The sequence below is a fragment of the Sorex araneus genome, chromosome 10, assembly GCF_027595985.1.
Source record: "Sorex araneus isolate mSorAra2 chromosome 10, mSorAra2.pri, whole genome shotgun sequence".
NCBI lineage: Eukaryota > Metazoa > Chordata > Mammalia > Eulipotyphla > Soricidae > Sorex > Sorex araneus.
Genome location: NC_073311.1, coordinates 2,601,020 through 2,626,893, shown reverse-complemented (window position 1 = coordinate 2,626,893; position 25,874 = coordinate 2,601,020). Strand labels below are relative to the sequence as shown.

At 55.1% G+C, this 25,874-nt stretch overlaps 1 protein-coding gene across 2 annotated transcripts in view; it reads left to right on the top strand.

The window, feature by feature from the left end:
- MYO1E (myosin IE) overlaps positions 1 to 25,344 on the top strand; it is a 187,602-nt gene extending 162,258 nt beyond the window's left edge. For both annotated transcript variants that reach the window (XM_055118462.1, XM_055118463.1), the window contains 7 exons: positions 1,417 to 1,562; positions 4,839 to 4,985; positions 6,124 to 6,281; positions 7,673 to 7,765; positions 10,793 to 10,994; positions 20,573 to 20,742; positions 24,557 to 25,344. In XM_055118462.1, the coding sequence (XP_054974437.1) occupies positions 1,417 to 1,562; positions 4,839 to 4,985; positions 6,124 to 6,281; positions 7,673 to 7,765; positions 10,793 to 10,994; positions 20,573 to 20,742; positions 24,557 to 24,633 (993 nt within the window). In that variant the 3' untranslated portion in view covers positions 24,634 to 25,344. The remainder of the gene's footprint in view (positions 1 to 1,416; positions 1,563 to 4,838; positions 4,986 to 6,123; positions 6,282 to 7,672; positions 7,766 to 10,792; positions 10,995 to 20,572; positions 20,743 to 24,556) is intronic.
- Positions 25,345 to 25,874: the final 530 nt, after the last annotated feature.

Here is a 25,874-nt window from a genome sequence, read left to right as displayed (position 1 = left end):
TTTTTTACCTTTCAGTCAGGGGGGAAAATCAATGAGATAAATTCCAGCTTTTTGTCTTTTGGTATTTGGGATTTTGTTGTTGTTGCTGTTGTTTATTTTATTATATTGAATCACCGTAAGAAAAAAATACAAAGCTTTCAGGTTTAAGTCTCAGTCATACAATGATTGAACCCTCATCCCTTCACCAGTGCACATGTCCCACCACCAAGAACCCCAATATACTCCCCTCCCACTCAGCCCCCACCTAAGTAGCTAATGATCTTCATTTTATTCTCTATACTTTGAATACATTCAATATTTCAATAGAGAACTCACTATGATTGTTTGGAATTTTCCACCAACAATCAGGCCTGCTGAAAAGGCATCATTAAACAATTTCTTTTCATTGCTGAGAATGAAGATTCTATGAGCTCGAGGCCGCGCGGTTTTGGATTTCTGATATTTTAGTTCAGTTCACAGTCTAGATGCATGTCTGTAAGAAGCCGCTCTGGGTGCCAAAATGGGTTAGAAGACCTCTTGGATCATAGTCTGTACGAGCAGAGGGTCCGTTTGGGGGTTTTTTTGGTGGTTTTTTTTTTTTTCCTTTTTGATTTTTGGGCCACTCTTGGCAGTGCTCAGGGGTACTCCTGGCTCTGCACTCAGAAATAATTCTGGCGGTGCTGGGGGACCATATGGGATGCCAGGGATCGAACCTGGGCCAGCCACATCCAAGGTAAGTTCCCTCCCTGCTGAGCCATCCTCCAGCCCCTGGCCCTGGCCACCTGACCATGGTGGCAGCTGGGGGCGCTGGGTCTCCCAGTGAGGTGGTTGGCAGCACCCGGGCTTGAGGGTCAGCTTGGGCACGGAAGCTCATCCATTTCCAAATGCCAAAGCTCCGTGGAGTCTCAAGAACACACCACAGGCTCGTGAGCCCCGACCCCGCCTTCCCTGAGACGCGCTGCAGCAGGCCTGGGCCACCGGCTCTGTGTGCTTGCCCAGGGCCCCCACCCTTGGCTCTTGCAGGCCCCAGGAGAGAGCAAGACTGTCTTGGTCTGAGCGTTTCCGCCTGACTGTCCCCAGCCATGTCCCCTCTCACCCTTGGGGGGCCTGATTAGATGTCCGAGGAAATGGTGGGCTGCCCAACAGGTGGGGGCTGGACCCTCCCACAGCAGCACAGGGTGGGGGGGGTGGGCAGAGCATACCCTGAGCTCCCCTGGGGGGCCACCTCGTGGCAGGGGACTTGCTCGCCAAGGCACTGTATGCGCAGTTGTCACTTTTCCTGCTGTGGGAAGAGTTGGGTCCCGGGGTTGCTCAGGGACTGTCCAGCCCTGTGCCCAGGGAGCTGGTGCTGGAGGGGAAGAACCAGGCTCGGCTTGTGTCCTGCCCCCATCTCCGGCCAGTGTCTGTCCCCCGCATCACCACCGCCTTCTCTTACAGGGCGTGAAGCGAGACTTGCTCCTGACCCCGAAGTGCTTGTACCTCATTGGGCGAGAAAAGGTGAAGCAGGGCCCGGACAAGGGCCTGGTGAAGGAGGTGCTGAAGCGGCGGATCGAGCTGGAGCGGCTCCTCTCTGTGTCCCTCAGGTGAGCCCCGGCCACTCTCCGCCAGCGGCCGGGACACGGCGGCCGGCTCCTGTGTGTGAAGGGCCAGGAATGAGATGCCCAGAGAAAGGGTCACACAGATCACCTGTCCCGCCCATCTGGGGCAGTGTGGCTTCCTTCCTGAGAGGACATGTCTCGAGCCTTGTCACCTGCCAGTGACTCGTGTTCCATTCGGGTGGCCTCTGGTTCCACCGAGGATTCCCCAGACGTCCCTTGAGGCCTCCCTGACACAGGCCCTGCCCCTGATGCCAGGGCTCTCTCCTGGAAAGCTTGTGTTCAGGCCTGCCGAGCCAGCTCCCCTGCTGATTTTTTATTTTCATTTACGTCCCTACTCCTCGTTAACTAAAGGACCATGTATCTCACAAGCAGGGGAGGAAAATAATATATGTGTATATATAAAGGCAGGGCTGTCTTTGAAAAGTGCCTTTTCAGCTTTAAAGAACATGAAAGTTTCTTTAGAACTTTACTCCCGGCTTTGTAACTAACACTTTTGTGAAAAAGATGCTGTTTGAGAGAGTAAAGCAGAATTTTTTAGTGTTGTCAGCAGTACAGCAGTAAGCCACAGAGATGAGGGAATGAAAAAACAGGGCCAGGGCCAAACCAGGGACTAGTCAGAGATCTCTCAGCCGACGGGGCTGGGGCAAACATAAGAAATTGCAGCCTGAGCTGTTGCTTAGATGGGGGGAGTCCAATGATAAGTCTGGCTTTTTAGCATGAATCGGTGTCAGATCTTTGTTTTCCAGTCTCGGGGCATGGGCTGAAGAGAGGGGAGTGAGGCGCGAGGCGGCCGGGCCGAGGATAGATTTCAGTGACTTTTACCTGGGTCACCGATGGGAAGGGCTTTGCAGTTTGATGGTTGAAGTCAGTGTCCAGACACGTCACTTTGCATTTCCAGACTCATGCTGACAATTGATCTTGAAGTTTTGGCCGGTGTTCTGTTTCTCTGTGGTAATGAAACTCCTAATAAATCCAAGCACGCTGAATTACTTGGGATTATTTGTGCTGAGCTCTTTCAGTGCTGTTGAATAATCAGCGTCCAACTGCGCAGACAGACGTGGCCAGGCGCGTCAGAGGGACTGGGAGTCAGGCCACCAGACCTGGTCCTTTCACCCCTCACCCGCACCTAGGAGTGATGCTTCTTGTTTTACTCTTTCTCTCGGACCAGCCTCTTCCTACAGCTTCTTCCTACAGCTCTTCCCTGCACTAGGTCACTGTGACTCGACTCCACTGGTTGAATGAGAGAGAGAGAAAGAGTGTGTGTCTGTGTGTGTGTGTGTGTAATTTTGGTTTGGGGCCACACCCAACGGTGCTCAGGGCCTTTAGGCTCTGCCCAGGATCACTCCTGATGGTGCTGAGGGGGGCCCGTGTTGTCCCTAACCTGTCTCATGCGACACCAGGCATGTCCGGGGGAGGGGGTGTGGCAGCTTCCTCATCTGTGTGTTTTCGGGCTGACTCCTGGCTCTGTGCTCAGGGGCAACAGACAGCGCTGGCGCTGCAACCTGGGTCAGCCTCCTGCAAGGCAAGAGCCTTAAGTCCTGGGCTGTCTCCCTGGCTCCAGCCTCTTCATTTTTTTTTTTTAATTTTTTATTTTATTGAATCACCGTGAAAAAATACAAAGCTTTCAGGTTTAAGTCCCAGTCACACAATGATTAAACCCCCATCCCTTCACCAGTGCACATGTTCCACCAAGAACCCCAATATACCCACCTCCCACCCCCCCACCTAAGTAGCTAATGATCTTCACTTTATTCTCTCTATACTTTGAATACATTCAATATTTCAATAGAGAACTCACTATTATTGTTTGGAATTTTCCGCCAACAATCAGGCCTGCTGAAAAGGCATCATTTAATAATTTCTTTTCATTGCTGAGAATGAAGACTCTATGAGCTCTTCGTTTTGGATATCTGATATTTTAGCTCAGTTCACAGTCTAGATGCATTTCTGTAAGAAGCCGCTCTGGGTGCCAAAATGGGTTAGAAGACCTCTCGGACCATAGTCTTTAGGAGCAGAGGGTTTCTCGTGCGGTAGCTCCGGATCTCTCTTCTTTTATTTATTTATTTTTAATTTTGTTCATCTAGGGGCTGGAGTAATAGCACAGTGTCAAGGACACGGCCTTGCACACGGCCAACCCGGGTTCGATTCCTCTGCCCCTCTCAGAGAGCCTGGCAAGCTATCAAGAGTATCCCGCCCACACGGCAGAGCCTGGCAAGCTACCCGTGGCGTATTTGATATGCCAAAAACAGTAGCAATAAGTCTCACAATGGCAACGTTACTGGTGCCCGCTTGAGCAATCGATGGGCAACGGGATGACAGTGACAGTTCATCTAGAGGCTTTTTTTTTTTAAGTTAAGAGAGGCTTTTTTAAGACTGTGAGATAGTTACAGTTGTTCATGACTGGGTTTCAGTCATACAGTGTCCCAACACCATCCCTTCACTGGTGTAAGTTCCCACCACCAACGTCCCTAGTTTCCCTCCCATCCCATCCCTATGGCAGGTCTCTCTCTCTCTCCCTCCCTCTCTCTCTTCTCTCTTTCTCTCTCCCTCTCTCCCTCCCTCCTCTTTCTCTCTCCCTCTCTTTCTCCCTCTCTCCCTCTCTCCCTCTCTCTTCTCACTGGCCACGGCAGGTGACCGCGTGTCTGGCACAGCCACGGCTCCTGGGGCCTGGCCCCGCTCTGGTGACGGAAAGATGTCTCCCTGGCCATGTCACTGAGGCAGCCTGGCCGATTTGTTTTTAAATCGTCACATGATCCCCCGGGAATGGTTTTTACCCTGTGACCCCTGCAGACCATGGGGATCCCAGTGCCTATTGAGTGCCACCAGTTTAAAGGTTGTCTTGGCTGTTTGGAGGCGGGCCAGAGTCACTGTGGACGGGGCCCCTGCTCTGTACCACGGCCAGGGAGCACAGACTCCCAGGCCGGGGCCAGAGACATGGTGCCGTGCTGGAGCTCACCTCGCACACACTGACCCCAGGCTGCTCCCCTCGGAGCCTGCCAGGGGTCATCCCTGAGCACCACCAAGTGTGCCCCCACCCCAGAGAAGGCAGGAAGGAGGGAAGAAGGAAGAGAAGGAAGGAAGGGAGAGGGAGGGAGGAAAAGGGGAAGGGAGGCCAGGAGGAGGGAAGTCACAGGCAGCTGGTGGTGTCATCTGCGTGTGTGAAAGTCCGATTTCAAACCCCAGCACCATTGAAAAAGTAGCATGAAACAAAGGACTAAGCGAATGGAGAGTGAGAGTTTCCTGTTTCCATTCTCTTTACAGTACCATGCAGGACGACATTTTTATCCTCCATGAGCAAGAGTATGACAGTTTGCTTGAATCTGTCTTCAAAACGGAATTTTTAAGCCTCTTAGCAAAACGTTACGAGGAGAAAACCCAGAAGCAACTACCTCTGAAGTTTAGCAATACGTAAGTAGGAGTCTGGGTGCCCCCTCCTGTGCATAAGCAGAGCTGGGGGCATCTTCCAGGCAGCCACGCACAGCCTCTGCCCGTGGACCCTGCGGACCCCAGAGCCCTGCAGAGGTCACACTGGCATTCCTGCGGAAGCTGACCTCGCAGAAGGGCTCGCTGAGAGAGGCCATCCCAGGGGCAGAGAGGGGCCGGCCTGGGGGTCGCAGCTGAGCACACAGGCAGAGTGCGGCTAAGTCGGGACTTGGCCGGGCCCTTGGCGGCCAGGCTCCTCAGCAGGCGCGAGGCACTGTGTGCCTGGCCCATGGTGCTTCGGCCACACTGTCTCCTGGACCTTGGCCCGCTGCTCCCCTCCGAGCCCGCTCGCTGGTGAGAGACGTAGACAGAGAAGGCCCCCTACGCCCAGCACTGCACAGGCCCCAGCTCAGGCAGGAGCCATCCCAGGAATAGGCTCTGAGCACAGCTGTGTGTGACCCCTGAACTAAAGTCAAACAAGAACATATTTTCCATCTATAAGCTGGGCTGGGGGCATGTCTCCCACCAGCAGCCCCACTCGGGGGGAGGGACCTGCCCTCAGAGTGCGGGCGCGGCTGGGACAGCTCAGCTTTCCCCGGAGCAGCCCGTCCTCGGCACCGGGGCCGCTGTCGGTGTCTGGGCCTCTAAGTGGGGGTCGCCAAGGCAAAGGGTGGCCAGCCTGGCCCCCAGGAACATGAGTTGGGGTCAGAGTCTTACACTGGGGAGAAGTGAAGTTAGCCAAGTCCAGCCGGCGGATGTTTGCCTCACACACAGCCTACCCAGCTCAGTTCCCGGCATCCCATACTGTCCCTGAGCACCGCCAGGTATGGCCAGGAGAACCAGCACGTGTCATTCTTGCATCTCGACACCTAAGCAGCGTGGAAAGAACTGGGTGTGGGGGAGAGTCATGGCTTCTCTCTTCGATCTGGGCCCAGTGGTTCTTCCTGAGGGGAGAGGGAGAGAGAAGCGCTCTGCTGTCCTTGCTCCTGCCTGTGCTCCAGCGAGAGGAAGCTCCCTGTCCCTAGGTGGCCCCTCTGCTTGTCCCTCCCAGACCTGCCGGGCCAGCCCCGCCAGGCCAGCCGCTCTGCCCGCCCCTTAACGCCCACAAATCTGCTTGTTGCAGGCTTGAGCTCAAGCTGAAGAAGGAGAGTTGGGGTCCCTGGAGCGCGGGGGGCTCCCGGCAAGTGCAGTTCCACCAAGGCTTCGGAGACCTGGCCGCCCTCAAGCCTAGTAACAAAGTGCTCCAGGTCAGCATCGGACCCGGACTGCCCAAGAATTCCCGTAAGTGTCCACAGCCCCAGGTCTGCCCACACCCGGCCCCCTTGCCCCACACTGCTCTCTCCCTTCTCTTCCCCCTCACCCCTTCTCTCGCCGCTCTCTCCCCCCACTCCCCCCTATGGAGCAGGGCTGGGCTGGGCTCTTCCCCAGAAGCATTCCCAGCAGCGGCAGCAACTCAGCGGCAGGCTCATCCTGTCCACAGGGGTCAGTGCTGCCCTGAGAACAAACCTGGGGGCCGGAGTCACGGTACAGAGGGTAAGGCCTTGCACACCTACACGCAGCCGACCAGGGTTGATCCCAGCATCCCGAATGGGCTCCTGAGCAACGCCAGGAGTAATTCCTGAGTGCAGAGACAGGAGTGACCCCTGAGCATTGCCCACTGTGACAAAAAAAAAGCCAAAATAATAATAATAATGATAATAATGTTTTAAAATCCAGGAGCCCAGCAGGGAACGCAGACAGCTCCCCGAGTCAGATCTCTGGCCCCACGTACGGTCCCCAGGGCCTGCCAGGAGTGATCCCTGAGACAGAGCCCTGAGTACCACTGGGTGTGGTCCAAAACACACCAAAAATAAAGAAATCAGATCATGTAGCTGGTGAGGAGCCCTTGCCTGCATGGAGCCAGCCCAGTCTCCACCCCCAGCGGCACTGTGTGGTCCCCTGAGTACTGCTGGGTGTGGCCAACAGCACTTCCCCGAGAAATGAAAGGACAGAAATACAACCAACAGGTCTGGATAATAAGAGCTCAGCATTGTGGAACATTTTTCTTTTGGGGAGGTGGCACACCCGGCGATGCTCAGGGGTCACTCCTGGTGGTGCTCAGGACCGCACCCAGGTTGATCATATGCAGGACAAGCTCGCCACCTGCCACTGTTCTGTCCCTCCAGCAATGTCACTGCACTTGCCTTGTCTGCTTGAGCTTCTAACTTGCCTCCCCAGCAAATAAAAGGAAAAATGAATCAAGGGGAGAAAGTGGAGCCCAGAAGAGCAGCCTGAGGTCATTCCTAGGCCGCAAGGACTAAGGAGCCCAGGAGGCGGGGGGGTGGGTGTACACTGGGGCGTGTGGGGAGGGTGCTGGCTTTGCATGTGGCCAACCCAGGTTCTATCCCTGGCACCCTGTATGGTCCCCCAACCCCTAAGCACGAGTCTAGAGCAAGGTCTGAGCACTGCCAGGTGTAGCCAAAACAAAACAAATGGGAGCTAACCTTGCCGAGCTATCCACCCAGTAGCCCTGGACCCCGGAGAAGTATGACCCTCCCCACCCCCCACCCCGTGCCCTGACTCCAGCTCTGGGCCTGGCTCTACAGCCCCAATCACCTTCAAATGCCGAGGGCGCCCAGAGCCACCAGCCAGCCCCAGGTGCTGATGGCATTTCGTCTGATTTGCCGTGTCAGGTCCTACCAGAAGGAACACGGTTCAGACCAGGGGTCATTCCAGTGGGACGCAGAACGCCACCTACCCCATGAGAGCCGCACCGCCGCCCCCAGGTAAGGCGAGTCTGGGCCTCCTCAGCTGCCACCAAGTCTCTTGTGGGGGGTCGTGGGCAGCCACTGATTCCAAGGGACAGCAACTATATACCGTGGCCATTGACCCCTACCTGATAGCAGCCAGGGCCGTAACCTGCAAACTATGCAGGCTAAGAACCCAATCACTGCATGTGTGGTAGCTGCCAAGTTCCACTGCACGGCCTGCTGGTCAGCTGGTGGCTGTCTGGCTGCCCAGAGCCAGCCCCACTGTGACAGGAATGCAGGTGAGTACAAAGGTCACACCGGGTTCCAGTCCTGTCCCTCAGCAGTGCTGCAACTTTTGGAAAGACACCCACCTCACCCCACCCGACCGCCCCCCCTCCCCCCGTGACTAAGAGAGAAGGAGGGTCCTTGTCCACGCCAGCCTGGATGGGACAGCTTTTTAAGGTGCAGAGTGCTGCTTTTGTAAAAGTAGGGATTTTCCAGGTGGAACCTCACCACCGCTCCCCAGCTCCATCAGACTTGGCTGATAGTGAGCAGCTTAGCAAATGGGTAGATACATTTTATTTCTAATCAGATGAGATCTAGGAAAATTACTCCAAAAACTAAAGTTGAATCTGAGAGAACTACAAAATTAATAGCAAAAGAAGTAAGTCTGGGATAAAGCAGTGATTTAGGCAGTAGAATACCTGCCTTTCACAGATTCAGGACCTGGCACCCGACATGGGCCCCTGAGCACTGCCAGGAGTGATCACTGAGCACCATCAAATATAGCCCCAAAACAATAAGAAAAAAACAAATTTTCATTCTTATGCTTCATGTTTCTCATTTTTTAATTAAATTTTTTATTAGTGAATCACTGTGAGGTACAGTTACAACTTACAGCTTTTTGTGCTTGTGTTTCAGTCATACAATGCTCGATTACCCATCCCTCCACCAGTGCCCATTCTCCACCACCGATGATCCCAGAATCCCTCCCCACCCCCACTCCATCTCTGTGGCAGGGCATTCCCTTTTGTTCTCTCTCTCCTCTTGGGTGTTGTGGTATGCAATAGCGGTATTGAGTGGTCACCATGTTTGATCTATAGTCTACTTTTAGCACGCATCTCCCATTCCCGGTGGGTCCTCGAATCACACTTTGCCTGTTGTTCCCTTCTCTCTCTGAGCTACCTTTACCTCCAGCATGTGAGGCCAGCTTCCAAGCCATTGAGCAAACTTCCTGGTACTTATCTGTACTATCCTTGGGTGTTGTCTCCCATTCTGTTACTTATATTCCATGGATGAGTGCAATCTTTCTGTCTCTCTCTTTTTGACTCATTTCACTTAGCATGATACTTTCCATGTTGATCTACTTATATGCAAATTTCATGACTTCATCTTTTCTAACAGCTGCATAGTATTCCATTGTGTAGACGTACCCAAATTTCTTTAACCAGTCATCTGTTCTTGGGCACTCAGGTTTTTTTCTAGATTCTGGCTATTGTAAACAGTGCTGCAATGAACACTCATGTTTCTCATTTTTTATGATGAAAATATAGACCAATAAGATTTATACTTAGAATTATTTTAGACCAGTTTGCCTTCGTGTGTGTGTGTGTGTGTGTGTGTGTGTGTGTGTGTGTGTGTGTGTGTGTGTGTGTGTGTGTGTTTATGTTTCTTTGGAGCCCATGGTTTAGACTTGCCTGTAATTATTTGTTCAAGCCAGAGTGGTTCTCAGGGGGCTGGAATACAGGCTCCAGCACAAGTTGCGATTTCCATGATTTCCATGGATCTGGCCCCAAAGCAAAAAAAAAAAAATGTTCTTTTCATCATATTCAAAATTCAGTTCAGAACCTCTTCCCACAAGCCAGAGAGAAGCGGGGAAAGTGTTTGCCTTGTACACAGACAACCCTGGGTTTGATCCTCAGCATCCCATGTAGCCCTCCTAGCCCATCAGGGGTAATTCCTGGGTGCAGAGCCAGGAGTAGCTCCTGAGCATCACTGGGTGTGGCCTTAAAACAGAACTGCAGGGGCCTCCCCTGGGGTACCTTGGTCTCAGAGAGCAGAGGCCCTTCTATGGGAATCCATCCCAGGGCTCCTCAGGAACGAGGCTCCCACCCCAGCCAGAACGTGCCCTGCGAGAAGGCTGCATCCCTGCGCAGCATGGAGTGATGACGCACCGGGCCCAGGCCCCGGGTCTGGGCCATGTCACCCTCAGCCATTACTTCACAGACAGCGTGGTCCTGACCAGAACTATTGTCTGGCTGGAGAGCTTGTTCCCTGAGGCTGGTCTGTGTGTCCACCGACACTGCCCCCACAGGCGTGGGGCGCTTCCTGCAGGGGACACGCTGACTCAGCTGGCCACTGGAGCTGCTGCCTGCCAGCCCCCCGGAGTTCACACCTTTCGATGCTCAGGCCCCAGTAGCAGCCTGCCAGGGCGCCCTGGGCTCGCCTGCCCGTGAACTCGGAACTTCTGGGTTCTGGGGACCCTGCCAGCTCATAGCATCCACTCTGTCCCAGGTACTTCCTGGCCAGTTTCAGAAGGTCAGTTCTGTTCTTTGCCAGAGAGGAGTAGACAGGCCCTTCGTTCCTTCAGACTGGGAGACCGAGGCCTGTGAAGCTCAGTGACTTCCATAAAAGACATTTGCAGGGGCCAGAGAGAGATTTCAGAGGGGAAGGCACATACATGCCTTGCACGTGGCCAACCCAGGCTCGATCTCCAGCACCCCGTATGGTTCCCTAAGCACTGCCAGAGTAATTCCTGAGTGTGGTCAAGGAAGGGAGGGACGGAGGGAGGGAGGGAGGGAGAGAGGAAGGAAGGGAGGGAAGGCGGGGGGGGGGGAGTAGGGAGGGGAGGGGAGGGGAGGGGAGGGGAGGGAAAGGAAAAGGAGCAGCAGGAATGAAGGCTATTTGGAAAGCCTTTTAGCATTGGATCAGAAAGCTTCACATATGGGAGGAGACCCAAGTTCTGTCTGTGGCAGAACCGAGAAAGACCCCTTGAGCACGCCCGGTGCCACCCAAAGCCAAGAAGGAAAGAGAGTGAGGGCTGTCTTCTCTCCCCCTCTGCAGGGTACCACCAGAACGGAGTCATCAAAAACCAGTTTGTGCCACACCCGCAGGCCCCAGGAGGCCAGAGGCAGACCCAGAGGGGCCTATACACATCCATGGCCCGGCCACCCCTGCCGCGGCAGCAGTCCACTGGCTCCGAGCGGCTGTCGCAGGCGCTGGACAGCTTGGACTTCCTCAGGGTCCCGGACCAGGGCGCCGCTGGGTAAGGCCCCTCCCCTGGGCACTGAGGCTCCGTCGCTGCCCGCCAGGCGGCAGGTCCCCGCGGGAGGTTCATGGGCCTTATCCCCTCTCGCCCCCTGGCCTGCTGGACACTGAGCCCTGCCAGACAGCCCGGAGAGCCCAGAGCTGCGCCCCTCTCACTGCACTGTGCTGGGCGGACTGTCACCAGGTCGGGGGCTCCTGGTCACTGGGCGGCAGCCCCCGCCACCCCTCTGGTGTGAGGGTGATGCAGAGGTTTCTGGGCTGACCAGGGCCCCTCCTGCTGGCTCCGGGGTCCTCTCCTGCCCTGTTTCAGAGGGTGTGTCTGTCCCTGCTGGCCACACACAGGGCGGAGGATCCTGGGCACCTCCCCCTCTCGCCCGCCCCCCCATCCTTCCTCACTACTGCCAGTGCTGGAAGGCTCGTGGCTCCATGCAGATGACCAAGAGGGGGCACACTTTCCTTCTTACTCGTGTGTTTATTTTGGCTTTGGGGCCACACCCAGCTTTGCCCAGGCCTCACTCCTGGCTCTGAGCTCAGGGATCGCTCCTGGTGAGGCTGGGGACCTTGTGGGGTGTTGGAGATGGAGCCCAGGTTGGCCTCGCGCAAGGCCAGTGCCTGCCCACTCTGCTCTCTCTCTGACCCGCAGGCTGTTTCCCTGTGAAGCCCTCCCTCCCCACTCCCGTTCCCCGTGAGCAGCTAAACTGAACCCTTTCCAACCGTCACCCCGGCTGGTGGCCGTGGTGTCAAGTGGTTCACATCAACCCCAGGGAGAATCTTGGACTTGTGGGATATCCCGAGGTTCTGGTTCTGGTCAGTGGCCCAGGGATGGACTTTCCTGCCAAGTCTCCACTGCCATTGCTCTCGCCATGTTCTGCCCCCGGGCTGCTGGTAACCGTGGCTGACGTGATAGAGTGAACACTGGGCCGTGGGGGGAGGTGTCGGGTGTGCCTTCGGGTGAGGGACGGGCATCAGGCACCGTCCCACCAGGTGTGGCGGCAGGCAGCAGAGCCGAGTGACTGGCGGGCGTCCATCGTCTCTCCGTCCTCCACCCGCTTCCTGCTGGCTCTGGTGTTGGTGCGTGGAAGCGTCTCCAGCTTTGTCAGCCACACTTGCACCGTAGCCAGCTCGGGAGCATGTGTCCCAGTGTCGTTGCTCCCTCGCAGCCCTGCGCTTTGGGCAACCCGTTCGTGCATGCCCCAACCGGCCAGCCCCGGGCCCACTCTGTCCCACTCTTATCTGCGCGTCTGTCCATCCCTGCATCAGCCCGTTTGTGCACCCAGCCCCTCGGCACACCCTGTCCAGCCACATGGGCTCCCAGTCTGTCTGAGCACCTGTCCCCCTGCCCTGCCCTCTGTCCCTCGTCCTGTCTCCCTCTTCCCGCCTCCGGCTCTGCACATAGAACGTGGCAGATGGATGCACCGCTGGCTCAGTTAGCGCCTCTGGGTCATCCGGGAACACCTTTGTCAGTTTAGTTTCAGCGCATTGGGGGAGCGTGAAGCCAGGGCTCCTCAGACCTCACACTGCCCCACCCCCACCCACGGCTCTTCCCTTTTGTCACCATGTGCTAACCACTGACCAGGACACCGCCTGGGTGGGAATCCGGTGTTGCAGCCCCTCTGGCCTTACCTGGGCTCCTGCAAGCTAGGGGAGCTGAGTGAGGTCAGTTTCTCCTCCTCTGCTCGGACTTCTGGGAGCCCCACGCCCCACTCTGCATCTAGCGCCATCGTCTTTCCTTTTGTCACCGAGATGTGCCATGATCCACCTCCAGTTTCTTGCCGGGAGCCTTCAGCCCAGCTTGGACGGCCTTTCCCTTGGTTATTGTGTGTTATTGGGGGACCGAACCTGGCTATGTCAGGGGTCACGGCTGGCGGAGTGCAGGGCAAGTGCTGTCCCCACTGTAGTATCAGGAAATTCCACAATCCTCTAGAGATATCCCAACTCTGTGGAAAGTGCTCGGCGGCACACCCCTGCCACACCACCTGCAGGACGAGTTAGAAAAATGAGCCGCTGCCTGCGTGTCCTACCAGGTTGTTCCAGGGAGCCCTCGCAGTGGCTGACATTCGCAGGCAGTGTCCAGTAGTGACATTCCCAGCCCTAAGCCGCAGGAGCGATGGACGGGCGCGGGCGGTGGAGGCTGAGGAATGCTGGCAGCCGGCCCTGCACTTCCAGTAATGTTTATAGATTCAACCTTTTGGAATAGAGCATATTTTCGGAGCCAGGGGAATAAAATGCCATTATTTTTCCTTCTTCAAATTTCAGGACATAAATCTCACATCTGCAGGACAAACAAGGGATATTTGAGAGCTTACCCCAGTTTGCCTGGCAAGGAGGGGGTGAGGGCTGCAGAGCTTGTACAGGGAGGTGGTGGTGGTGATGGTGGGGGTGGTGTGTGTGTGTGTGCGCAAGTGCGCGCGCACTCGAGCACGTGCGTGTGTGTGGGCCTGCGCTCGGGGGTCCCACAGCATCCCATATGGCCCCCTGAGTGCAGAGCCAGTATAACTCCTGAGTACCTCCAGGTGAGACCCCCCAAAAAAATAATTTAATAAATTTTTTTAAAACTTAATTTTCAGGACCAGAGTGATAGTACAGCGGGAGGGCACTTGCCTTGCATGTGGTTGACCAGGTTTGATCACCGGCATCTCATATGGTCCCCCAAGCACCACCAGGACTGATTCCTGAGAATAGATGTAGCCCCTGAGCATTGCTAGGTGTGACCTAAAAAGCAAAAAAAAAAAAAAAAAAATCCTCTAATTTTCTTCTGTAAATATTTCTCTGAAAGCAAAAAATAAAAATTCCTTTGTATGTCCATGTACGTGTGTGTATGTACATGCACACACGTGCATATATTTGCCCTAAATTAATCTTCTCATGTTCTTGCTGGTGTAGTAAGAGCCATAGTACCATCATCATTTTAAAATCCCTCAGGGCTTAGTGAAGATCAAATAACAGTGTTAGGGCCCAGGAGATAATACAGTGGGCAGGGTGTTTGCCTTGCACATAGCAACTCAGATTCTATCCCTGGCATCCCATATGGTTCCCTGAGCACTGCCAAGAGTGATCCATGAGCACAGGAGTGACCCCCGAGTGTCACCAGGTGTGATTCCAAAACAAAATTAATAAATAAATCATCATCATCCTGTTGATTATTGAATTTCTCGAGCGGTCTCAGTAACGTCTCCATTCATCCTAGCCCTGAGATTCCAGAAGTCTCTCTTTACTCGTCCTTCCCAACGATGCCACATTGGAGGCTCTTTCAGGGTCAGGGGAATGAGACCCATCATTGTTACTGGTTTTAGCATATGAATACGCCATGGGGAGTTTGCAAGGCTCTGCCACGTAGGCAGGAAACTCTCAGTAGCTTGCCAGGTTCTCCCAGAGGGAGAAGTTGGCTCTAAGATGTCTCCCAGCCGTTTTGTTTTTTTGTATTTTTTGCTTTTTGGGTCACACCCAGCATTGCACAGGGGTTACTCCTTGCTCATGCACTCAGGAATCACTCCTAGCAGTGCTTGGGGGACCATATGGGATGCTGGGAATCGAACCCGAGTCAGTCACATGCAAGGCAAACGCCCTACCTGCTGTGCTATCACTCCAGCCCCATAAATAATAGTTTTATAAACTGGAAAGTGTTCAGAAAATGGAAGCCCTATTTCTGTTTTTCTTAGTTTTGTTGTTTGCATGACTGGGTGTCATAGAAGAATGTGAGGAGTCCGTTAGAATCGGAAAGCGAGTGCAAAGGCCCACACTTGTCACCCTGTGTCACCCATGGGGTGGAGAAGTGGGCTTGCTTAGGGGTGAGGGATTCTGAAGCCACTTGGCAGGATGTGTGACTTTTGCCGCTAGACCAGAGGACAGCAGCTTCACTGTCACGCATCTGTAGCGCCTGCGCCAGCCCTCCCTTCCCATCCCCCCTGGGAGACAGCTCTCACGGTCAGTTTCCAGTCTTTGCGGTTATAGGGCCACACGTGGCCGGAACAGACTCAGGTCGGAGCAGTGGCCTGCAGGACGCTTAGCCACACCAGCTACTGGGTCTCTGGGCACGAGAAGGACCTGCTGGTGACCTTCCCAGCCTCAGGGCCATCTCGGCCACACCGTGGGCAGGAGCCCCAGCCGCGCACTGTCCGACAGGGGCCGCCAGGAGGGTGTGGGGCACCGGTTTCTGGAATAGGAATACAGACTGGAGTGAGACACCGTGACATGATTGGGGTGAGATGAATGTGCCCCTTTCTTGGGTAGGGGACACTGTCCACCTGCACTTAGGGCTTACTCCTGGCTCTGTGCTCAGTGACCACCCCTGGCAGTGCCCTGGGGACCTTGTGCAGTACCAGGGATCCAGCCGGGGTTCGCTGTGTGCAGGGTGCCTTGCCCGGTGCTGTCTGTGCCCCTGCCTGAACCTTCATCAGCAGGACGTCCTGGCAGGCGCGCGACTGCCGATACCCTGGGCTGAAGAACAGGTCCGTCCCTGTGCGGAAAGGCTGTCTCTTTGGTCGAGCGCACAGCTTCAGGAGGGACACACACAGCGTGGTGAGGAGGAAGGGCTCACCCTCTGGCCAGCCAGACCCGCCGAGTCGACCCTGGCGGCCAGTAGGGGACCGATGTTGCAGCCAGATCACCCACGTCCTACCTTGATGATAAGGAATTGGACTTAAAGCGTCTGGATTTAATCTTTGGTGGTGGCTGTGTTCTACCCTGCGATGCGCCCTGCGACCGTGCCGCCCCGGCCGCCTCTGCCCAGACCACCACAGGTGTTGCTTGGAGTGTGACCCGCAGAGGCTCCAGCCCCCCGCAGCCCTGCTGGTCCTGCCACAGCAGCTCATTTGGCCCAGGATGGCCCCTGGAGCCCTCCGCCTCCCCGGGGCAGTGGTGGGACAGGACTGTGTCACTTCCTCTTCTGGGGCTCCCAGACACGGTGCAGGGGAGTCTCTTCCGCTGCGCCCAGCCCAGACCCGCCGCGGTCTTTGTTCCAGCCGAGGCAGAGGTCTTGCAGAGGGCGGGTCAAGCTTTCTTTTTGTTTCGTTTAGGTTTGTGCTGTTTTGATTTTTTTATTGAAAGACAAGGTTGTTCACAGTTGGGTTTCAGTCATTCCATACTCTAACACCCATCCTTTCACCAGGATACATTCCCCACCATCAGTATCCCAGCTCCCCTCCCACCCCACCCCTGCCCCAACCCCCACCGGGTAAGAGCTTCCTCAGCCTGGATGTTACTGCAATTAGCTAACGGTGTTGGCCTCTAGAGTCGCAGGGATGAGCCCACAGTCACATGGCTGCATTTGGAGAACGGGGCCTGTGCCCAGGGCCGGCCCCACCCACCCCTCCTGCAGTGCCTGGCTCGTGCCTGCAGCTGGCACCTGGCCTGGGTCCCCTGGGGGCCCCCTGCAGTGCGCACTGTGCTGATGGCCAGTGCAGGACCCGAGTTTCTGGGCCACTCCAGCTGGGGGCTTCCAGAGGACATGGGGGCCGTGGTCAGACTCCGAAAGCCAGAGCTGGGCAGGCCCTGGCAGGGTCAGGAAGCTCTGGGTGGCCGCAGGAGCCTTGCGTGAACCTCTCCCCAGCCTGCAGGCCCCAGGAAGTGCCCCAACCTTCCGTGGGGGTGCAGAGGGGCCGGAAGTCGGACAGTGGGTGGAGTGCATGTCTTGCACGCAGCCGACTGGCTTCCATCCCCAGCATCCCATGTGGTCCCCCGAGCCCCCGGGAGTGATCACAGAGCACAGTTGGGTGTGGCTCCAAGTAAGACAGGCATGTATACACTGCCACGCTGTCCAGCCCGGCGGGCACTTGGGCTCCTGGCAGGGCTCTTACAGGCTGCCCAGGCTCTGGCGCTGTCCAGAAGCGGGAGGGCAGGCCCAGTCAGGAGCTCTGCTAGAAGGGTCCCGGGAAGACACTGCCCTGCGGGACAGGCGCGCCCCCTGCTGGGCAGATGGTACAGGCACTGGAGACCAGGCTTGCCTCACCTTTGCTGCTGCCTCTTCCTGCCTTCGGCCCCGGCACACGGACCCACTGCACACAGCTCCCACTGCACACGGCCCCCACTGCACATGGCCCCCAAAGCACACAGCTTCCCCCCACTGCACATTTACACCCCAGTAAACACCACTTCTGCTCTGGGCTGCCATGGAGAAGGGCCATGCTGGGACCCCCATCCAGTCAACTGACAAATTGCCAGGCAGTTTTGGGGACATCAGCCCAGTACGCCACATGCTGGGGCATTGCTGAGACCTTTTCCTGAGCCCAAGGAAGCTGCCTCTGCGCCTACATAGACCTCTGCCCGACCCCCTGCTCTCCTGCCCTGGCCCCTGCTCGGGGTCACCGGGGCTCTCCTGAGCCCCCCTGGGCTGTACGGCAGACTTTAAATTACAGCTTTGGAGTCCCATTGTTTCTGTCAGGCCACTCAGCACAGCAGCATCCCGAGAGCTGCTGTGTGCAGGCTGCAGAGTCCTTGTGGGGTTCTGACTAGGGCTTGGCCTTCGCCCCTCAAACCTTTTTCTAGGGGCGAGTGTTCGGCCACACTGGCCTAACACTCGGGGAGCACTCCTGGCAGGGCTCACCTTGCAGGGTGCCAGGGGTCAGCCTGGATTGGCCACAGCGAGGTGAGCACCTTAACGTGTGTTCCCTGCAGCCTTGGACCCTCCGCCCTGAGCACTCCCTCCGGCAGGCGCAGCGTGAGGAGCCCTGCTGCCCTGCCCAGCACAGCCTCCGCCCTCTGACCCACTGGGTCCAGAGCACTGTGGGGCTGTTTGGGGGCCACACCCTGCTGTGCTCAGGGCTTGCTCCCAGTTTTGCACCCCAGGCTCACTCCTGGCAGGGCTCAGGGGGCCACTTGGGGGGCCGGCGATCCAACCAGGCAAACGCCTTACCGCCGTATTACGACTCCAGCCTCCTGTACTGTGCTCTGTTATGTGTTGTGAAACTGCGTTCTTGGTTTCGTGACTGGGTGCTGGTAGAACTACAGCTGATTTTCAGGTACTTAGAAACTGCTGAGCTCATTCACTAGCCCTCATAGCTGTGGCCTTCTCCTTGAGTTTTTCCATAGGAGTAGCCGAGGCACTTCCTGGCCGGCCCCTGTGCTATATCTCCTTCCCTTGCTGTCTGGCTTGAGCCTTCGAGGGCACTGAGTGGCAGGGGCAGGGGTGGGGGGCCCGGGCCCCTGAGCTCTGCTGTGGAGCAGCAGGAGTGTGAGTCTGGGGCCTGGGGGCTGCCCTGGCGAGGGCCAGAGGCCAGGCACACACTGCAGGGCGGGGTCCCCCCTGGCAGCACTGATTCATTTCCAAGAGCCCCAGAAAGCTATGACAAGATTTTTAGTGGGAACAGCGGGCCACACTGCACCGAGATGACATGCAGGAAGATGTAGAGGAGGAGGGGCAAGAGGGCTCCAGAACAGCTCCCCCACCCCCAGCCCCTACCCTCACTCCCCAATCCCACATCCCACGCTGTCTCTGTGCTAAGAGCGCCCCCTGCTGGGGACAAACAGCTACATCCCCCAACTCTGGGCCCCTGTACTAATTCATCAATAGGACCTCAGGGTGGGGGATTTGTTTCCTGGACATAAAGGAAAGCTTAGAGGGCCAGAGCTTGCCGTGCACACCGCTGACCCCGGTTAGGTGTCAGGCACAGCGTAGGGCCCCTGAGCATCGCAAATGTGGCTCCATCCGCTGGTCAGTTCTTCCCTCAGCCCCTACAACACAAAGGAAGGCTTGGGTCTGAGCAACAGAACAGTAGGCAGGGCGTTTGCCTTGATCCAGGACCCCATGGAGGCCCCAGCACCACCAGGGGTGATACCTGAATACAGAGCCAGGAATAAGTCCTGAGCACAACCGGTTGTGGCCTGAGAGCCGGAGAAGAAGTACAGCAGATAGGGGTCAACCTGGCTCAACCCCCAGCATCCCATATGGTCCTCCGAGTGGCCAGGAGTACGATTCCTAAGCACCTCCAGGTGTGACCCCAAAAACAACAATTTTAAATTAGTTTTTTTAAGTTAATTTCCTTTTATAATTTGGGTATGGGGTGGTCTGCATGGTTATATCTCTGTGTGCATCTGTGTGTGTGTTTCTCTGTGGGTGTCTGTGTATATGTGTATCTCTGTGGGTATGTGTGTCTGTGTCTCTGTGTCTCTTTGTGTCTACATGTGTGTGTATCCGTGTGTGTCTGCGTGTGTGTGTCTGTCTCTGTGTCTCTTTGTGTCTGCATCTATGTCTGTGTCTGTGTCTTTGTGTGTATGTGTGTCTGTGTCTGTGTGTGTGTGTGTGTCTTGTCTTCATCCTGCTAGGGTGTCATAACCCACGCATCCTCGCACCTTGTGCTGGGGGGTCAGCCAAGTGTGACGTGCTGGCTGGTGGCTCTTCCTCTCCCCAGTGCTGATGCGCCCTCATTCCCTGCCTCCTTGAGCACCTGTGGCTGCCGCTTTCAGACACTGCTTTCAGAGTAGCGAGACTTCCCCAGCAAGGCGGGAGTTTCCCATAGCGGCCTGGAGCCGGAGCTGCCCTTCCTCCCAGTAAAGGAACACCGTGTGGTTTGTGGGTCAGCAACTCCCCCCCCCCCCCAGCTCAGGGAGGCAGTGTCCAGCATGCTCATTCTCCCATTCTCCTGGGTAGGCAAGGTGGGGCTGAAGAGCGGAGCTGGGAACCGGGTGCTTCTTCCTCCCGGAACTCAGGCCGGGGAGCCCTGCCTGCCGCCTTCCCCGGCAGGTGCTGGCTGCTCTGTGCGACTTTCACGGCTCTTGGGAGCAGGAATGGAGGCGAGGCTGGTTTGTCCTTGGCCGGAGGCTCTCCTGCTGTATTCTCCCACTTCGCTGAGTGCTTTCTGGGGGTATAATTACAAATGCTTCCATTGGCGGGACGTTTCCAGGGCAGGTCAGTGCCTTGTGTGCAGCTGACCCAGGCTGTGATCCTCATGCCCCAGGCTCCCCGAGAGAGCCAGAGTAATCCCCGTACTGCCAGGTGTGGCCCAAAGACCAAAAAAGTTCTTAAAATTATTTTTAGTGCCAGAGTAATAGTACAGCAGGTCAAGCCAGGTGTGGCCCCCAAACACAAAATGTTTGCGGAGGTGCACCTGCTTTGGATCCTGGGAGGGTATGACAACCCTCTCCCGCACTGTGGCCCTGCTGGTCCCCAGCACGGTCGGGCCTGAGCAGCCCTGCACCCCCGGGCAGCACAGTGAGCTGGCCCAGTGGGCTGGGTGTCACCACGAGTGATACACGCGTCCACTGAACACTTGCTGGGTGACAAGATTAAGAAACCCTAATTCCCTCTTTAATCCAGGGACATGGCAGCAGCCTGTGCTTATCCGGCTCTCTGTGGCTCTGCTGCAGCCCGGCCTGAGGTGCGTGAGTGGTGCCACGTGCTCTGCGGTGCCGTGGGGCTTGGTTGCAGTGGCCGGAATTGGACTCGGGCCTCAAAGCACACCTGGGGCTTCCTCAGTCTCAGGGAACATTCAGAGTAGGGCTCGCCTCCCCGGGGACGGAGCCGGCTGCCAGGGAGTTGGTCTGCGTGGCCAGGTGGGCTGCCGGGTGTGTGGAGTCTGGTCACACGGACGTGCTTCTGGAAGCTCCCCAGGCCACGTCTCACGTGTCTCTTCCCCCACACAGTGTCCGGAGACAAACGACCAGCCGCCCGACCCCTGCAGGGGGCAGGCCGAAGCCGCAGCCCAAGCCTAAGCCCCAGGTGCCGCAGTGCAAGGCCTTGTACGCCTATGACGCTCAGGACACAGACGAGCTCAGCTTCAATGCCAATGACGTCATCGACATTATCAAGGAAGGTGAGTGCACAGCCCCGGACATGCAGACACACAGCTCAGATGCTCCCTTTTTAAAAATCCCCCTCTTCTTTTTGATTGCGTCACTTTGAGATGGTTACATAGCTGTTCGTGATTGGGTTTCAGTTGTACAATGTTCGCATACTGTGTTCAAAAGCTCACTGGACCAGAAGGAGAGCTGCCCTCGTTTTTGTTATTCCTTCAGCCCCACCCTTAAGTGTCTACAGCTGTTTTCCTCATGGTGGCAGAAGGGCTGCATTGGTTCTCGACCAACAGATGGCACTCGCAGGGCAAGGGACAAAGGTCTTCCTCTGGTTGAGTCTGAGTGAGCCATTTGATCCCTATGCCCGTTTCTGAACTGTCTCTGCAGCACAACCCAGGCTGTGCCCTGGTGGGATTGGCGGGCGGGGCCTTAAAGGCAGGAGGTGTAGCCAGCACACATTTCCTGGGGAGCAGGAAGCTGGATGGGAGCCAGAGAGAGGCCCAGCAACACCCCAGTGAACACTGGAGATGAGTGGGTAGCGTGGAATAGGCTGTGGGGCCTAGTGGACAGACAGGGACTTGGGGAGGGAAGCGAGCACGGTGGAGTGAAGGGAAAAAGGCGCAGCTGAGGCGGAGGTGGAGGGCCAGTGCCAGAGGGGAAGCTTGTCTGCTCACAGGCCTGCTGGCAGGTCAAGGGGACCCTGGGAGATGCCGGGCAGCAACAGCCCAGGGGGGCATTGGACACTTGAGCTTTCAAGATGTGCTGACTAAGGGCTGTGCCAAGAATTCCAGCAAGTTCCCTCATCACCTGAGCCCAGCCCAGGAGAAGCCCGGGCCCCTGACCAGCCTCCTCACAGATGTGCCTTCCTCCCCTCTCCCATTTCATTTTCCGAAGGCTTTACTATCTTGTTTATTTTGTTTTTGGGGCCACACCTGAAGTCCTCGGGGATTACTCCTGGCTGTGCACACATGGATCACTCCTGGCAGAGCTCAGGGGACCGTGTGGGGTGCCTGGGATCAAACCTGTGTGGGCCATGTGCAAGGCAAACGCCCTCCCCACTGTACTGTCTCTCCCAGCACAGGCGTTACTATCTAAAGTCACTCAGGCTCCTTCCTCACAGTCCTAGAGTACAAATTAGTTTGAAAATGTCAACTCTCCTAAGTAGGAAGGATTCCATAGCCTCCCTATTAAAGACCTGATACCTTGTGCGAGGAATTGGTGAAATAGTCCTATATCCAGTGATTTTTTTTTTTTTTTTTTGCTTTTTGGGTCACACCCGGCAATGCACAGGGGTCATTCCTGGCTCATGCACTCAGGAATTACCCCTGGCGGTGCTCAGGGGACCATATGGGATGCTGGGATTCGAACTCAGGTCGGCCGCGTGCAAGGCAAATGCCCTACCCGCTGTGCTATCACTCCAGCCCTATATCCAGTGATTTTTGATGTAAAAAATAGTTTTTAGGGATAATGATGCAAAACTAAAATTTATTGACATAGGAAACTATGGGGAAAAAGAAGAAAAATAAATTATAGACTATTAGTTTTATATTCGTAAAATACAAATCATAGCTATAGAAATGTTAAAGTTTCTCCAATTGTTGAATTTCCAAGTAGTGCTTTTTCTTTTTTTTTTTGGAGGGGTGGTGTCACACCAGGTGGTGCTCAGGACTTACTCCTGGCTCTGCACACAGGGATCACTCTTGGCAGGCTCAGGGGATCATATGAGGTGCTGCAGATTGAACCCAGGCCAGCAGCGTGCAAAGGCAAGTGCTCTGCTTGCTGTATTGCCCTCCAGGCCCTCCAAGTAGGACTTTGATTTCTCATTGGTTTCAGGTTTTTTTCCTGAAAAAAGTATGCAGTTAAATGATTCCATGGACCAGGGAAATGGCTCAGTGGTAGAACACGTGTCTCACATATATGAAACTCTGGGTTCAGTCCCCACTGCTGTGGGGAGGCAGGGAGAGGGAGTTTTTATAAAATACAGTCCTACGATTTTACATTTGTAAAATATCCAAAGTACAAAATAGATATATTTTTATGTTCCAGGAGTTACCAACACAGGAGGGCAGAGTGCTAGTTCAGTGGGTAGGGCGCTTGCTTTGCATACATCCAACCCAGGTTCAATTTTTGCCACTCCAAGCCGAGCCCAGCATAGCCCCCAGGGCTGCTGCATGCCCACAGCAATTCTCCCCTGCAAAATAAAGTGAAAACTTATAAATGAATTATAAAAGTTTGGGGGGAAGTGCCTTAGAAGGAATCCTGAGATATTAATCTTCCTATACAAGAAAAGTCTTCCGCTACGAGACGTAAAACTCTAAAACCAGACCCTCATAAAGCAACCAAATTGAAACCGTCTGCAGGAGAAATGCACACGGAGCCCAGCTAAGCAGAGGGAAAGAGGTTAGGAGACGCGTGGTGCCCGTCACACAGCGCAGCGGCCCTTAGATGCTCCAAGCACTCCACAGCAAACCCTCGCCCCGGACTCGGGGCGGGCTGGAGCCTCTGAGCCCTGACCAAGCCCTTCGAGCCAGAGTTTCTGAGACAGAGCTGGGGACAGAGCACTTCAAACAGTAATAATGGAGGTGCATATCCTGTACCTGACACCCCTGTGGATCTCAGGGTAACACAGCAATCACATTGGTATTTCCCAGTTTGGTCATAGAAGTCTTCATATACAGTGAGAACTAACTCGTGAGCATTAGGCCATGTGAGTTACAGAAAACTTTGATTTCAGTCATTTTCTGACCCATCTCCATTTTTGTCATTGTGAAGACAGTGGGGGCTGTAATATCTGTGCTTAGTCATGACACAGTACCTTCTTGCAGCATTGAAGGTGGACTGGCCTTGGAGGAGAACATCTAAAAGTACTTCAAAGCACTAGAGAGTGCAGTGGGCACGGTGCTTGCCTTGCATGTGGCCAATCCCAGTTCAAGCCCTAGCACCCCATATATGGTCTCTCAAGCCCGCCAGGAGTGATTCTGAGCACAGGGCTAGGAGTAAGCCCTGGCCTTCAAAAAAACTAAAACAATGCCCACCCACCCTGCCAAAAAAAAAAAAAATCAGCTATCTTTTTGAAGGATAGTTAGAGAAAGATTCTAACTTTCGCACATACAGCGAGATGCATGTTTATTACAGAGAGGGCAATTACAAATATACCAGAAAAGTATGCCCTGGCCAGGGGCCTAGCATTGAGATGGGAAATAAAGATTCTGAAAGGTCACAGGCCAGGTGCAGGGACAGGTAAAAGCGTTTGAAGTGGTGCCAGGAAGCCGTGGCGATAATACAGTGGGTAGGGTGTCTGCCTTGCACATGGCCAACCTGGGTTCAATCATCTTGAATAGGAAGAATTTTCTTCAAGATTAATGAACCACTGCCTGGAGTGATTTCTGAGCACGGAGCCAGGAATAAGACCTGAGCATCACCAGATGTGACCCCAAAAAACAAAATGGGCTGGAACTAGTACAGCGGGTAGGGCGTTTGCTTTGTATGCGGCTGACTCAGGTTCAGTCCTCGACTCTCAGCATCCCATATGGTCCCCTGAGCATCGACAAGAGTAATTTCTGAGTGCAGAGCCAGGAGTAACTCCTGTGCATCGCCGGGTGTGAGCCAAAAAAAATAAATACATAAATAAAGTGGGGACAAGGCAGAGGAAGCAGGATTGGGGGGCCACCAGCTACCAAGATCTTGGTACCCCACAGCTGCTGCACCAGCGCCCAGAGAATGGGGCTAAGCCTCTCCAGAACTGCCATTTTGAAAGCACAGGTGGTGTGGGTGGGCCCTGGGAGCAGGGGCAGTCCCAACCCGCCTCACTCTCCCATCTCCCCTTTCCTGCAGATCCTTCAGGCTGGTGGACAGGGCGACTCCGGGGCAAGCAGGGCCTGTTCCCCAACAACTACGTGACCAAGATTTGAGGCGCACAGCGAACAGATGTACAGGCCATTGCGAAGGGAGTATTCAGGGGTGGGAGGGCTCTCTCGGATCCAGCAGCAGCACCTGCTTCTCCAAGGCCTGGAGTTCTTCTGGAACCTTCCCCACAGAGCATGTGGCAGAGCTGGGGCGGGGACAGGGAGTGTGATTCCCCTGCAGTGATCCCTAGAGGTGGCCAGGCAGAGGGACCCCGGGGTGCTAGGGGCAGACCACCTCCACTATGATTTATTTATTGTATTTAAACCTGGTGAGAGGGCAGGGCTGCCGCTGACAAGTGCCTTTCCTTGAACAACACACTTCCTCCTCCTCCTCCGGGACACATTCCTCTGCGCCTCCGACCCAGTGCCAGGGCAGTGCAGCCTGCAGGCATCCAGGCGCTGAGGGGCTCCAGTGGGGCTGGGTGGGATGTGGCTGGGCCATGTTGCTGTACCTGTTCCAATGATTTTTTTTTTTTTAAAGCTGTACATTTATAAAGAACCCAAAGCGGATCCTATACTGTATGTGTGAGCACCTCTGGATTGTAGGAATGTGTATGAATGTACCAAATAGCCACAATGCTGGTCCAAGGCCGGTACCTGCATACGGCGCACCTGCCTTCTCCATTCCCCCAACGTTTCTGTCCTCTGCTCTGCCATACCCCCACCCTCGCCCCGACACCTCCTAAGCAAATAAAGCAATCCGCAAACTGCCCTGTTCTTTTGGGACATTTGTTATGGACTTCTGTTAGGCCTCCCATAACACTCACCCCACAGGGAACAAAAAAGTTATCCCAGCTCTCGAGGCCCTCTGAATGTGACTGTGTCTGGAATTAGAGTACTGACAGCAGTAAGGATATTAAAGTCATTCCGGTGGACCCTACTCCAAAAGAACTGGCAGTAGTACAAGGATTAAGGGTTTGCCTTGAAAGATGACCTGGATTCAATTCTGGCACCACTTATAGTTCCCCAAGCCCCACAAGGATGATCTCCTGAGCACCACTGGGTGTACCCTCCCTTCAAATAAAAATGTATTAAAGACTAGAATGTACATCCTAATCCACAGGAGAAATAGACCTCTATATACAGGCAAATAGACCTCTTGCCATTAGCTTTGGCAATGATCTTTGACATCAGAGATGTCAAGTGGACTCGACCTCAAAAGCATGACAAGTTGGACTGCATCAGACTGAAAGGCTGCACCTTGCAAGAACATGATCAAATGAAAAGACCCTACTGAATGGGAGAAT